The following is a 14,442-nucleotide window of genomic DNA, read 5'->3' as shown; positions in this document are numbered from 1 at the left end:
CTGTGACACTTTCCTGTTGCTGCCCTATCAGCTGCAGAGACAGAACTGACCTCACATTCCCTTTCACAGGCCAATCCTCCTGCTGGTTCGGGAGATCCTGAGGTACAGCTGAGCTCATCAGAGCATTCTCACCCATCTTCTCTTTGTGGCCTAGAAGCTGATCAAATCCATGGCCCCTCACATTCATTTTGAATGCCATGTGACTGCACAGCAACCTCACGGTTCCTGCCCTGCCCCAAGGGAACAAGAACCTAAACTTAAGGGTTAGGATAAGGGTTAAAGGTGAGAAGGTTAATGCACAGGAAGACAGGCTTTGGATAATAATTGTTCATGTATGACATTGGGGACTATGATGAACCCTTCTGGGTGAGAGATTAAGCAGATGTTTAGTGGGAAGGTTTGGTGTTCTGCTTTGGGTGTCAGGTCTGTGGTTAGGGTATGGGCAAGCTGTTTGTTTGAGGGTTTTGTTTAGGTCTGCAAGAAGACTAGGGTTGAATAGAGCATTTTAATGCTAGTGTAAAGGGCAGGGATGACGGTGAGTAAGAGAAGAAAGGTAATGGAATGGGATGATGGACTAATTTTGGCTTCAAGGGATATTGTGGTCAAAAATTAGAGCAGTGGATTCCTGTCAGGGTGTGGAGTGGCATTTAGATTTAGGTATTAATGTATCAGGTTAAAATAGGGTAAGGGCCTCACATAACTGCTTTAAGTCAGCTTTATGGTAGGATCAACATTACCTGAATATTCTTACCTCTCCAAAATCGTTACCTTCTGCTATCCAAGCTCCTCTTTCCTCCCCCAAATCTCACATCTCTCCTGGCCAGGCTCCTCTTGCCTTCCTTGTAAAGAAGTTTTTCCAATATCCAACCTGAACCTCCTCTGGCACAACATTAGCCTATTCCCCCTTGTCCTATAAAAGGGCACGTGGGAGAATAGACCAGTGCCCACCTCTCTACAGAAGGATGAGGAATGGGATCCCTCAGGTGGATCCCATCCAGCCCTATTGACTTGTGTACATCTAAGTGCTGTAGCAGGTCTCCAAACACGTCCTCATGGATTATGAGGGCCATATTGTGCTCCCCATCCATTCCACCAGATCAGGTGGATGGGTACTCAGAGAACAACTGGTCTTGTTGCTAAAGACTGAGGCAAAGAAGGTATTAAGCACCTCAGCCTTTTCTTCATCTCTTGTCACTAAGTTTCCTCCCGTAACCAGTAAAGGATGGATATTGTCCTTAGTCCTCCTTTCTGTGTTTCTGTATTTATAAAAACATTTTCTGCTTTCTTTAACAGCAGTAGTGAGAGTGAGCTCCAATGAGCTTTGGCCTTTCTAATTTTGTCCCTACACAGCCTCATAACATCCTTATAGTCCTCCTGAGTGGCCTGCCCTCTTTTCCAAAGGTTCTAAACTCTCTTTTTCTTCTTAAGCTCTAGCCATACCTTTCTGTTCAGCCAGGCCAGTCTTCTTCCATGCTGGCTCATCTTTGGGTACATGGGGATGGACAGTCTGCTCCTGAGCCTTGAAGATTTCCTTCTTGAGGAGTGCTCAGCCTTTCTGGACTCCTCTGCCCTTCAGAACTGCCTCCCAAGAGACTCTGCCAACCAGTGTCCTGACCAGCTCAAAGTCTGCTTGTAGAACACCTCATCCATCTCCTCATCCTGGTTTGGCAGTCGATAAGATATCCCCACCATGTTGCCTGCCTTGTTGGCCTTCCCACTGACCCAAACCCATAGGTACTCAACATTATCATGTTCCCAGATTTGAATTCTGCAACATCAAAACACTCCCTAATATAGAGAGCCACACCACCACCCCTTCTCTTCTGTCTCTTCTGAAGAGCCCATAACCAGTCATTGCAGCACTCCAATCATGGGAGTGGTCCCACCACCCTTCAGTGATGGCAACCAAGTCATCGTTTGACTTTTATTTCTTTGCTATTGATCAATGTCTGCAGCTATATTATATTGTATATGCAATAATAAAATATCTGTTTATGGCCCAGAGGAATTTGGCACTTCAGATGTCACTCAGATGTCACTCTGCCATCTCCAATATTACCTGGTGTCTGCCTCTGAACAGCTCCCTCTTGGTCTCTTTCTCCATTCAAAGTGCTGAGAGCTGAGACAAGCAGCTTACATGCTGCCTGGTTTGTGCCCACCTGAACCAAGGGAGAGGAATCCCAACTCCAGTGGGATTCTGTGAGGCACGGGGAGGCAGCTAAGCCCCCTTCTAGGGGAATGACAAAAAGGATGACACAAAGCCTTTTCCACATGCCTCCCTCACCTGTCTGTGGTCTTCCTGTTTCTCAGCATTGCCTTCTTTGCCTACCTTAAGCCCCCCTCTATGTCCTCCTCCTCCCTTAATCTTTTGCTGGCAGTTCTGTACTCGGTGGTGCCTCCAGCAGTGAACCCCCTCATCTTACAGCATGAGGAATCAGGAGCTCAAGGATGTAGTATGGAAAGTGATGACTGGAGGTTTTCCAGAAGGAATAAACTGTCTGTGTTCTTAATGTTAACTGTATACATACCCAATAACCTTTCTATTTGTTTCTATTTTTTTTTTCTTTTTACTTTTCTTTACAGAATCACAGAATCACAGAATTTCTAGGTTGGAAGAGACCTCAAGATCATCGAGTCCAACCTCTGACCTAACACTAACAGTCCCTGCTAAACCATATCCCTAAGCTCTACATCTAAACGTCTTTTAAAGACTTCCAGGGATGGTGACTCCACCACTTCCCTGGGCAGCCTGTTCCAATGTCTAACAACCCTTTCAGTAAAGAAGTTCTTCCTAACATCTAACCTAAAACTCCCCTGGCACATCTTAAGCCCATTCCCCCTCGTCCTGTCACCAGGCATGTGGGAGAACAGACCAACCCCCACCTCGCTACAGCCTCCTTTAAGGTATCTGTAGAGAGCAATAAGGTCGCCCCTGAGCCTCCTCTTCTCCATGCTGAACAAGCCCAGCTCCCTCAGCCGCTCCTCGTAGGACTTGTTCTCCAGACCCCTCACCAGCTTCATCGCCCTTCTCTGGACCCTCTCAAGCACCTCGATGTCCTTCTTGTAGCGAGGGGCCCAAAACTGAACACAGTACTCGAGGTGCGGCCTCACCAGAGCCGAGTACAGGGGGACGATCACCTCCTTAGCCCTGCTGGCCACACTGTTTCTGATACAAGCCAGGATGCCGTTGGCCTTCTTGGCCACCTGAGCACACTGCTGGCTCATATTCAGCCGACTATCAACCATCACTCCCAGGTCCTTCTCTGCCTGGCAGCTCTCCAACCACTCATCTCCCAGCCTCTAGTTCTGCTTGGGGTTATTGCGTCCCAGGTGCAGGACCCGGCACTTGGCCTTGTTGAACTTCATGCAGTTGACCTCAGCCCATTGGTGCAGCCTATCCAGATCCTCCTGCAGAGCTTTCCTACCCTCAAGCAGATCGACACATGCACATAGCTTGGTGTCATCTGCAAACTTACTGAGGGTGCACTCAATGCCCTCGTCCAGATCATTGATGAAGATGTTGAAGAGGACCGGCCCCAGCACCGAGCCCTGGGGGACGCCACTAGTGACTGGCCTCCAACTGGACTTGACTCCATTTACCACAACTCTTTGGGCCCAGCTATCCAGCCAGTTTCTAACCCAACGAAGCGTGCGCCAGTCCAAGCCAAGAGCAGCCAGTTTCTTGAGGAGAATGCTGTGGGAGACGGTGTCAAAAGCCTTGCTGAAGTCAAGGTAGACCACATCCACAGCCTTTCCCTCATCCACCCAGCGCGTCACTTTGTCATAGAAGGAGATCAGGTTCGTCAAGCAGGATCTGCCTTTCATAAACCCATGCTGACTGGGCCTGATCGCCTGCTTGCCCTGCAAGTGCCACATGATGACTCTCAAGAGGATCTGCTCCATGAGCTTCCCTGGTACTGAGGTCAAACTGACAGGCCTGTAGTTTCCCGGGTCTGCCCTCCGGCCCTTCTTGTAGATGGGTGTCACATTTGCTAGCCGCCAGTCAACTGGGACCTCCCCCGATAGCCAGGACTGCTGATAAATGATGGATAGGGGCTTGGCCAGCTCCTCTGCCAGTTCTCTCAGTACCCTTTTGTGGATCCCATCCTGCCCCATCAATTCGTGAACATCCAAGTGCCGTAGCAGGTCACCAACCAGTTCTTCGTGGATGGTGAGGGCCACATCCTGCTCCCCATCCCCTTCCACCAGCTCAGGGTACTGGATATCCAGAGAACAACCGGTATTGCCGCTAAAGACTGAGGCAAAGAAGGCATTGAGCACCTCTGCCTTTTCCTCATCTCTCATAGTGTTTCCCACAAAGAAATATCATTGTTCATACCTTCCTACACTGTATGTACCTGTCTCACGTGACTCCAAGTCTTTGTAAAAATTGTGGGTCAGGCTTTCTGTGTATTTTAATAAAAGAAAGGACCATGCATTGACTTACTTGCCTGATACCCTTCCTTGTAGACCTGTGGTGGAGCTTCAGGGGCACGTGGCAGATTGCAGAGGTGGAGGGAAGAAGGGTCCTGCCACAGCAGCACTGCCAGGGTGCAGCATTGCCAGGCTGCACCTGTCATTGTTCCCTGTTCTTGGACAGCACCCACAGAGATGGTGAATTCACCTGCCTCTATACACAATAGGTGAGAGGGATGATGGCAGGCAGGCTTCTTTCTGGAGGAAAGTGGGAGCTGCCAGGAGAGCCCAAGCACTCGGCAGTGACAGTGTGTGCCCAGGAGTCAATAGCACATGGAGGCCAGAGAGCACGGGCACGTCCCAGGTGGAGCCACCCTGAGGTGTTAAATCTGGGTGGGAACAGGCAAAGAAGAGATCTGCAACTCCAGGGACACAGCAGGCATGGGGAAAGCTCTCTGTTGAGTTATTTGTTACACCTCTGGTGAAATTTCATGGATTTAATACAGTGAATCACCCCAAAACATATCCTGACGTTGGAAGTGGGTCACTTGTGCATCACCTGACATGGGAAGTGGGTCACCCTTGTGGGTTCCTTCCAGCTCGGAGTATTCCATGAGTCTCTGACTCTGAAAAAGGCCGGCTATCTGTGCCAGCTATCCATGGCCAAGGAACCACTTGTGTGGGAGGCAGTCAGTGGCAGTGCCCCCAACAGCTGGCTCTGCCTCCCCAGCCTGACCAACACGGCCCTGCAGAGTGCCCCCACGGCTCCACTCACCAAAGCCCCCTTGCTCTACAGAGCAGCATAACCAGCTGGGGGGCTGTGGGCAGCATGGGCAGAGGCTGCAGGAATGGCTGCTCAGGCCATCGTCTGCAAACATACTGAGGGTACACTCAATCCCCTCATCTAGGTCATTAATAAAGGTATTAAACAAGATAGGCCCCAGTACCAACCCCTGGGCGATGCCACTTGTAACGGGACGCCAACTGGACTTAACTCCATTAACCACAACCCGCTGGGCTTCCATGGCCCTCCAGACAGTTCTTCACCCAAAGGAGACTATACACAGCCAGGAGAGATGACCCAAAGGGATTAAATAGATGCTCCAATAGGTGTTCCAGCCCACCATCCCACTACCAAAAGCACTTCCCAGCCTGCAGCAGAAGAGCCTGTTGGGGAAGAGCTTGAGGGCTGTGGGGACCCACTAGCAGGAGCTGGTGCCAAATCCTGCCCAAGGGTCCAAGACATCTCCCTGTTCAAGTCTTGCAGCTGAGGTATCTCTGCCCATGGGTGCTGGGCAGGCATCCTTGGCCTCCATGGGGGCCCAAGGCAGCAGAGGGTGGGAAATGCCAGTGAGTGTCTCATGGAACTTCCCAAAGATCCACTTCGTCTGGAAACTGCCTGTGGCTGGCAGGACAGAAATGTTTCTGTCAGTAGGAATAGTGTCCAGGGACCAGGGGCTCTGTCAACACCACAGCAAGACCACGATCCTGCTGGCTCTAAGATGTGCCCCTTCCCAACTGCTGCATCTTTGAGCTCTTCTCCCCTCCATCAGCCTCAGGGAGACACCATGACACCTGGGCAGGGAAGCACTGGACCTGGGGCAAAGACCCCAGAGGGTTTTAATATGAGGAAATACCAACACACAGCATAAAAACAGGGGAATACGAAGAGGGGAAATACCCATGTGCGTCTGCTGACTGCTGGAAAAGGGAGACCATTCCCTGGCACTCACGGCTCTCCCAGTGGCACTGAGCTCTCCTCCCTCCCAGCTGCACCCAGCTGCTCAGCAGGGCTGGGCTCTGCTGGCCTGGGGCTCTGGAACTCTTGTGCATGGGACTCTGGTGTCACATCCTGGGTGTCCTCATGGGGATATGCCAGAGACACCTCTTCAACATCGTCATAGCCCGTGGTCCCCAGGAAAGGTGACGAGGTGTCTCCATCAGCTCCAGGGTCCCCAGCACGTCTCCAGGAGTGCAGGCTTCCCCCTGTAAGCATCAAGGCAGGCTGCTGTGGATGGGCCTGTGGGGTGCCCCTCGGGGCTGTTTATCACCTTCCTCGTCCTCACCAGCCTGAGACACTCGGCCCATTCTCCCAGCCCCCACAAAATATCCCAGGACAGGTTCTCCATGGATGGTCAGGCTTTCAATATGGCATGGATTCTCCTAGGCCTGGGGTTGGCATCTAGGAAGTGGCAGTGCTGCATTGCCCTCTCACCTGTGGCTGCATCCCTGGGCCCATCTCCTTCCTCTGGTGTCCTGCGCACTTCCCAGTCCCCCTGCCCAGGGACAGGATCCTCCCCAGGGTCAGAAACCTCCCCAGCATCATCATAGCCATCTGCTGGGTAACCTCCGGGCAGGACAGGGACATCTGAAAGGAGAGGGAAGGTGGTGGCAATGAGAAGAGATGTTCTGCAGAGCAGAGGATAGGAGGGTGTGTGGGGACACAGGGCTGACATGCTGCTGGTGTCAGGGTCACAGCAGAGCCTTCATGCTTCCAGCTCTGATGATAACACTCGGTGGCACTGCTGTCTGTCTGGTCTGTCTGCAGGGAGGAGAAATGGAGACCTTTCTCCCCCCCTCCGCATCTGATCCTTGGGTCTGGCCCCAGACCATCCTCCTCCTCTCTGTGCCTGGGGTAGGGCTGCAGCTGGGTCAGGGACCCCTCTGAAAAGGAGGCTGCAGAGAGCTGCAGTGGGTGCTGTGGGATGAGCCCTGCTGCCCTGACTGGTGGTCAGCACTGCTGGGGATGGGCACCCACAGAGCTGGGGGTGCATGGGGAGGAGACCAGTTCCTTGCAAAGAGACAATTCTCAGAGGGACTCCAACAGATGCCCTGGGAAAGCCCTTCACGTAGTCCTTGGTTCAGGGACAAGCAGAGAGGGGCTGTCCCGTCTGGGATGGGCAGAGCTGGTGTGGAGGAAGCTCCTTTTTGGGGCCAACACCTGGATGCTCTCCCACAGACCCCATGGTCCAACCATTTCAGGAACCATGGGCAGGAGCTGCAGGGCACAGCCCTGGTCTGAGACAGGGAGAATGGACACAGCAGATGTGCCCCTGCAGGTTACCTGCACCCACCTGAGAGACTGAACCTCGGCTGCTTCTCCCACGCCAGGCTGTAAGCGATCTCCTCATACACGGTCTCAGGGAAGGGCTCCCCAGCTCTCCCAGAGCCTGGGGACAGAGGCAGGGCTGGTCTGGGAATGGGCAGAGAGGGAGAGGACCCCAATGGGCTCCCCCAGACCCATTATCGGGGCCAGCACAGGGCTGTCCTCATAGCACAGCCCCACTGTGTTGTGTCGGCACTGCAGCCACATCCCCAGGGAGGGCAGCATCCCCATGGAGATGGTCTGGGGCAGAGTCAGTCTCGCATTTGGAGACAGCCCTTGTGCCCCTTTCGTCCCTGGGTCATGTCCCAGTGCAGACCCTGCACCAATTCCATCATTTCCCTTCCCAAGAGATGCTCCATCTCTGCCCCACACAGCAATAGCACAGCCTGTGCCCTGCTGGGAGGTGGCTGACACCACGGTGATGGACTCCGCTGCCCCATGCTCCTCCTGCCAGAGCTGCCCAGAGCACTGCCAGCAGTGCATCCTCCCCGTCTCACCCAGACCAGATCTCACATTTCTTTCCTCACCCCAGAACAGATGCCTCAGGCTCTGGGCTCTCTCCACCCCTTGATGTTGGTTCCCCATGGTCTGTCAGTCAGTGGGGCAGCACATGGGGCAGGAGGCAGCACACGGCTCTGTTTCTGTGTCCCAGGACACCAACACCCCCAGCCGTGCCAGGAGGCATCTCCCCCCCAGGACCACTGGGGAAGAACCCACCTCTGCGCCGAGCCCTGGCACTTCGCACCTGCCCAGCCAGGAGGGCCAGGAGCAGGCAGAGGAGGGCCCCCAGGATGATGCAGATGACGACAGGCACAGAGAGTCCCTCGCTGCTGGTGGTCGGACGGCCCCGTGGGGAATCTGCATGGGCAGGAACACGGCAGGGGCAGCAAGGGAGAGGTTGGAGGCAGGACATACCACTCCTGACCACACAAGGCAGCAGGGGCTGGGGGGGACAAGGCTGGGTGATGGGGCAGCTCCCACCCTGCTGGGTACATCACAGACTTCCCCCAGCTCTCTCAATTTCCTGGGAGTCTCACAGCCCAACATGGAGCCCCTTCCCCTGGATGTGGGTCACAGCCTGTCCGTGGGCAGACTCAGCCCAGGGGAAGGACAGCTTACCTGCTTGTGGGGGTAATGTTGCTGTCCTGGGTGCAGCTGCAGGGGAGCAGAAGGAGAGCTGGGATAAGAGGCTGGGGCTGTGGCACCAGGCAGCCTCTCTGGCAAATGACCCCAGCATGTGCCACCTGAATTGTCCCTCCTGCGGGGCTGGGCAGGGTTGCAGGGACAGGGCCCAGCACCACTGCTCTGGGCTGCTCACAGGACAGTGCAGGCAGCCCAGGGGATGTGCTGGCACATCCAGCCCCACAGAGGCTGCTCCCCACCCACCACCAGCCTCCCACTCTGCAGGAACACCCTTGCTCAGGCCAGCAGCAGGATCCAGCAGGGCAGATACCCAAGGCAGCTCCTTGCCAAGCCCCCAGCCATGTCTCCCAGCCCCACTGCTCACCTGAGCAATGCACAGCCGCATCTGCCTTATGCTGGCAGGCACCGCTGTCCCCTGGCTGGGCCCAGCAGTCCTGCAGAGACAGCTCCGTCCCCCTGCACTCCATCAGCCACATGGGGCCTGTCCCCTCTCCAGCAGCAGCCTGGCCCAGGGCATAGAGCGCGGGGCCACAGCCCAGCTGCCTGCACGCCACCTCGGCATCCCGCATGTCCCAGGCATTGTCACACAGCGTTCCCCAGGTGCCGCGGTGCCAGATCTCCACTCTGCCCGAGCAGCCGTCCTTGCCTCCCACAGCACGGATCTTCTCCCTGTCTGGGGAGGCAGCGATGTCCCATGGCACCGGGACAGCTGGGACAGCCCTGGCAGGTGAGGGGGGCACGTGCAGGGGCAGCTCCCTACCTGTGCAGCTGGTGGAGTTGGGGCATGCAGCCACCTGTGGCCTTTCTGTCCATGTCCCAAAGGAAAGAGAAGTTGGGCTGAAAAGGGATGCTCTAGGGGTCGTGCAAAAGAGAGCAGAGCTGACCTCTGCTCACACGTGCCCCTGCTGCCTGGGTCAGGGCAGCAGCAGCACACTATTTGTTCATTTGTTCAGGGGACATACACAGCACTGTGTGCAGGAACTGAGTACGCATCCCCACAGGGTCCCTGATTCACAGAGCAGCAGGAGGCTGTTCATAGAGTGCAAACTCCTGCCCATACCCACATGGTCTCCTATGAGAACTCTCCTGGAGATGGCTCTGCCTCTCACAGGGGCAGAGGGCAGCCCAGCTGTTGGCTGCTGCTGGTGGACATGGGTGGCTCTGAGACCTCAAGTCACCTTTGTGCACCAGTAGCAACAGGGTCTAATGCAGGAAGTCACAGCCCCTCTGGGTTCCTTCTCTGCATTTCACCATGCCCAGTGGGGAACAGGACCTGGTGTTGTGATGGTTCAGATTTACCTTTGCAGGTGATATTGGTCTCTTCTCGGCGGTCCGTACACGACTGCGGATCCCAGGAAGCAGAGGGACACTGCCAGAAGGAGCTGTTGCTCTTCCCACACTCCACATGATCCAGCCACGTGATGCCAGACAGCTCGGCATAGTTAGAATCTGTTTCCAGATCTCCTTCATTCCCGCAGCCCAGCTCCTTGCACACCAGTGACACCGTCTCAATGGTCATGGAGTTGGAGCAAACGCTGCCCCACGTCCCGTTGTAGAAAACCTGCAGGCGCCCGGAGCAGCCGTTGCTGTTCTCCAGCCTCAAGGCCATGAACTCTGGAAGTAGGAAAGGCCCCAGGGATGTCCTTGGATGTCAGCCACTGATGGCCTTGGCCCTACCTGGCTCTGCCCTCACCCCGACCTCACTGTCCCCAGCTCCCAGCCCCATTCCCAGCACAGACCTGAACAGATGACTCCTGCGTCCTCCTTGTGCCCGCAGTCGTGCTGCCCCCAGGCCTCGGCAGGGCAGTCCCAGAGAGCAGCTTCAGCCCCGGAGCAGTTGACGCCATCCAGCCAGATCTGCCCGGAGCCCTCCCCAAACCGAGCAGAGCCGGCTGCCTCCAGGGCCCCTCCACAGCCCAGCTGGCGGCAAACGACAGCGGCATCAGCCAGGTCCCAGGCGTCGTCACAGACGGTGCCCCAGTGCCCCTGGTAGTAGATCTCCACTCTCCCGGCACAGCGCCCAGCCCCGTCCACCAGCCGGACCCGCCGGCTCCCTGCAGCGGGGAGAACCCCGGCCGTCAGGGGCTGGCTGCCCTCTCGGACCAGCACCTGGGGGACGTGCAGCACCACTCACCCTGGCACACGACCCCCACGTCCTCCATGATCCCTGCTGCCGGTATGCTCTCAGGCAAGGAGGTGTTGCAGAGGTTCAGGTCAGCCTCGTGCCCTGCACACCGCACCCCACGCAGCCCCACAGGTCCTCGTCCTCGCTCGGCCCTCACGGGGGTGTAGGCTGCCTCTGCCTCTCCGCACTGCAGCTGCCGGCACACCACGCTGGCCTCCTGCATGTCCCACTGCTCATCCAGGACTCTGCCCCACGTCCCGTGCTGGAAGACCTCCACGTGCCCGTCGCACCGGCTCCCTCCACCCACCAACCGTACAGACATGTGGTGAACCAGGCCTGGTGAGAGCAGAAATTCAGCCTGTTGATGCCATGGGGTGCAAAGCTTTGGGTGGCCGTGTCACACTCCAGGGGCAAATGGACTTTGCAGCACTGCCCAGCACTCACCTGAGCAAATGACAGCAGCAGCGTTCTCCTGGGAGCACGGCGAGGCCCCCAGGGCAGTCACCGGGCACTGCCCCAGGTGGGCTTCAGTCCCGTCACAGTGGAACGAGTCTCTCCAGACGGGGCCGGTTCCTCTCCCAAAATGCCCTCCTCCAGGAATGGACTCAGCAAAGCCACAGCCGAGGTGCCGACACAGAACGTGGGCGTCCGAGAGGTCCCAGCGGGAGGCACAGAGGGTCCCCCACGTCCCCAGCACCTCCACCTCCACCCTGCCCTCACACGCTGTGCTGCCGTTCACCAGCCTGAGCCCTGTGTACTCTGGGGACAAAGGAGGGTGAGAGAGGTCACATTTGTATTCTTGCTCCCACAGGATCTGCAGGAGAGGCCAAAGGGACAGCGTGCCTTTCTCCTCCTGCAGCACTCTCATTTTAGGGCTGCAGACCACCACTTCACCCCACCTGTCCCCCACCCAGCACAGCCAAGTTCCTGCCGTGCTCTCCTTCCACCACCACAACCCCCGTGGCCATCATCCCACCCCAAGTCCTTACGTGTGCAGGTGACATGAGTGCCACTGCTGTGGGTGCAGGCCTTGTCCTTGGAGGCCCCCCAGGGGCAGAAGAGGATGGTGGATTCATTCCCCACACACTGCAGCTCTCTGTCCCAGACAGGACGGGACCCTTCTCCCAGCTGAGCCGCCCCATGGACAGACAGGGCTGTGCCACACTGCAGCTCCCTGCACACCACCTCGGCAGCTTTGGCACCGAAGTGGGAGTGACAGACAGCTTTCCACTGGTCCCTGTCGTAGACCTCCACACTTCCTGAGCAGGGGCTGTCCCCTCCGACCAGCCGGACAAATCCTGGAGCAACCAAGGAGACCTGTGAGTTCCCAGAGCCCTCTGGCACTTCCATGCCCACCTCCCACCTCATCCCTGAGGTGACCACATGCAGAGCCCCATGGCCAGCCCAGTAACTCTCCGTGGGTGCTGATGGCACAAACACATCAGAGCCCCCCTGCTGATCCTCAGAATCCAGCCCAGCACCCATGGGCTGCCCTCTCTCCCAACCCCCAGCAGTGTTCACTGCTCAAATAAACTGTTTCTTGGATCCCCTGGGTTGCCCGGCTCCAGACCCAGCACTGCAACACCTGCAGCACGTGGACCCACGGAAATGGGCCCAGGCACTGGGGGCTGCTGTAGCCTGCTCTGCCCCAGGCCAGGTTCTGGTCTCAGGCCAGTTAGAAGAAATCCTTGGAGCTGCCAAAAAGCCCCTTTTTCCCAGGGGCTGCTGGGGCTCTTGGGGAGCTGCTGTTACATGGGGCACATCTGGGGAGCAGGTAAAGGGGGGGATGTCCTCAGGGAGGGATAGTGTGGTGCCAGGCATGCACGTCCCCAGCCACCAGCCAGACAGAGGGCAGGAGAGCAGGCAGAGAGAAGCCATGGGTTGACACAAGCTCCCGGTGTGAGGGCAGGCAGAGAGGAGAGCCAGGAGGTGCTGGCACAGCCCCTGGGGCACAGAGCAGGCAGGAAAGGCTGAGCAGTGGGTCAGCAAGGCCTGGAGGGGCCATGTCTCCAGGGGCTGGCTCTCATAGGGTGACCCCGGGACAGGAACAAGGTGCCACTTGCCACCATGTTCCTCTGCCCAAGCCCAGTGCTCCTGCCCTCTGAGCAGCCCCTCTGCTTTGGCCAAGGTTCTCTTGTCTGCTGGGGGTACAACCCAAAAGTCCTGGGCCATTGCATGCCCTTCCCTGAGGCTGCTGGTGGCTGGGGGAGCTGCTCTAGATTCCCCTGGCATAGGGACCAGCCTGCCAGACAGGGCCTGGGTGAATGGAGGAGAAAGATGGGAACCAGGCAGCACAGTGGGGAAGGGTGAGGGCTTTCCTCTCCCAGCCCCAGGCACCTCCCCAGGGTTGACTGCTCCAGCTCAAGGACAGGTCTGGGTTTGGGTATCTGGGCTGGGCTCCACTGGGCTTTGCCTTGGGATGTGGGACAACAACAGTGACAGACCAAGCTTATCAGTGCCCTGACCTAAGAGGTGTTACCCTTTTCCCCTTTCCCATCCCCAAAACATGGGGAACGGGCTGAGCGATTACCTGAACATATCACTCCAGCATCCATATAGTGAAAACAGTAGGATTCACCGCGTCCTCTGTGACTGCAGTCAGACAGGGCAGACTCGGTGCCACGACAATCAACAGCAAACATCCAAATGGGCCCAGATCCTGGCCCAAAGTGTCCGTACTGAGGAGCTCCAAGAGCACCCCCACAGCCCAGGTGCTTGCAAACCACTGCAGCATCTTTCTTGTCCCACGAAAGACCACACACGGTCCCCCACTGGCCCTGTTGTTTCACCTCCACTCTTCCAGCACAGCGACTGCCGCCATCCGCCAGCCTCACCTCTGCAGCCCCTTCAAACATCAACAGGGGAACGGTCAGGAGAGCTTTGATCCCCACAGTGAGGGTCTCAGATTGTCCCTGGATCAGGCACAGTCACAGACCCCAGGGTGGGAGCCCTGCTCCCATGGGCTGTCCCTGGGGCAGTGGGATGTCCCCATTCGCTGCGCTGGGCTGGGAGTGCCCAGCTCCAGTCCTCCTCAGCCATCTGCTACCCCACAGCCCTCAGCATCTTCTCCCACCCCAGTGGCTCCCTGCCCCTGCCCATGCCCACTTGCATACCTCCCCCAGCCCTGCACAAGGCTCCTGTTCCTCCCCAGTCCAGCACCCCTTGAACAGCCTCATGTTCCCTGACCAATACTTTCCCCCTGGCCCAACTGCCCCAGGCTCCTCCAAAATGCACCAAAACACCTAGGGCTCCCTGTCTGTACAGGGGGCACCAAGTCAATCTCAAGGTACCCCCCCAACCTGTGTCCTCTCCTCATTCCTGCTGTCAGCCCAGCTTCTAACCTTGGCCAGGCCTCCCAGGAAGGATACCTCTCTGCCACCTTTGGTGCAGAAGCCCCAGTCACCTTTTGCCTGGGGGTACAACCTTCCCTCCTAGGATCAGGGTTTATCCATAACGCAGGGGCAGGGAGCAGCACGCAACATCTCCAGGACACCCCAGGCATTGGCTGTCAGCACCTGGGCCTCCTCCAGCTCCAGAGGTTTGGTGCTGGGGAACAAGGGGTCCCAAAAGGGTACCTGAGGACAAGGTGTCTAGAAATGCAACTGGACATGGGCTGCCAAAAACATGGGAGCTGTGGAAATGGATTACACTC

The 14,442-nt window shown here is 56.9% G+C and overlaps 1 protein-coding gene across 1 annotated transcript in view; it reads right to left on the bottom strand.

Annotated features, from left to right (window-relative positions):
- Window positions 1-12,140, bottom strand: part of LOC119715172 (scavenger receptor cysteine-rich type 1 protein M130-like) — an 84,966-nt gene extending 72,826 nt beyond the window's left edge. The window contains exons 1-11 of the mRNA XM_072030365.1: window positions 11,780-12,140; window positions 11,235-11,549; window positions 10,800-11,126; window positions 10,405-10,719; window positions 9,939-10,279; window positions 9,426-9,459; window positions 9,030-9,338; window positions 8,642-8,677; window positions 8,240-8,380; window positions 7,491-7,586; window positions 6,632-6,784 (exon numbers count right to left, since the gene is read on the bottom strand). Of these exons, the coding sequence (XP_071886466.1) occupies window positions 6,632-6,784; window positions 7,491-7,586; window positions 8,240-8,380; window positions 8,642-8,677; window positions 9,030-9,338; window positions 9,426-9,459; window positions 9,939-10,279; window positions 10,405-10,719; window positions 10,800-11,126; window positions 11,235-11,549; window positions 11,780-12,140 (2,428 nt within the window). The remainder of the gene's footprint in view (window positions 1-6,631; window positions 6,785-7,490; window positions 7,587-8,239; window positions 8,381-8,641; window positions 8,678-9,029; window positions 9,339-9,425; window positions 9,460-9,938; window positions 10,280-10,404; window positions 10,720-10,799; window positions 11,127-11,234; window positions 11,550-11,779) is intronic.
- Between the last annotated feature and the right edge of the window lie 2,302 nt (window positions 12,141-14,442).

Source organism: Anas platyrhynchos, chromosome 32 (genome assembly GCF_047663525.1).
Source record: "Anas platyrhynchos isolate ZD024472 breed Pekin duck chromosome 32, IASCAAS_PekinDuck_T2T, whole genome shotgun sequence".
NCBI classification, from domain to species: domain Eukaryota; kingdom Metazoa; phylum Chordata; class Aves; order Anseriformes; family Anatidae; genus Anas; species Anas platyrhynchos.
This window is presented reverse-complemented; position numbering and strand designations above follow the sequence as displayed.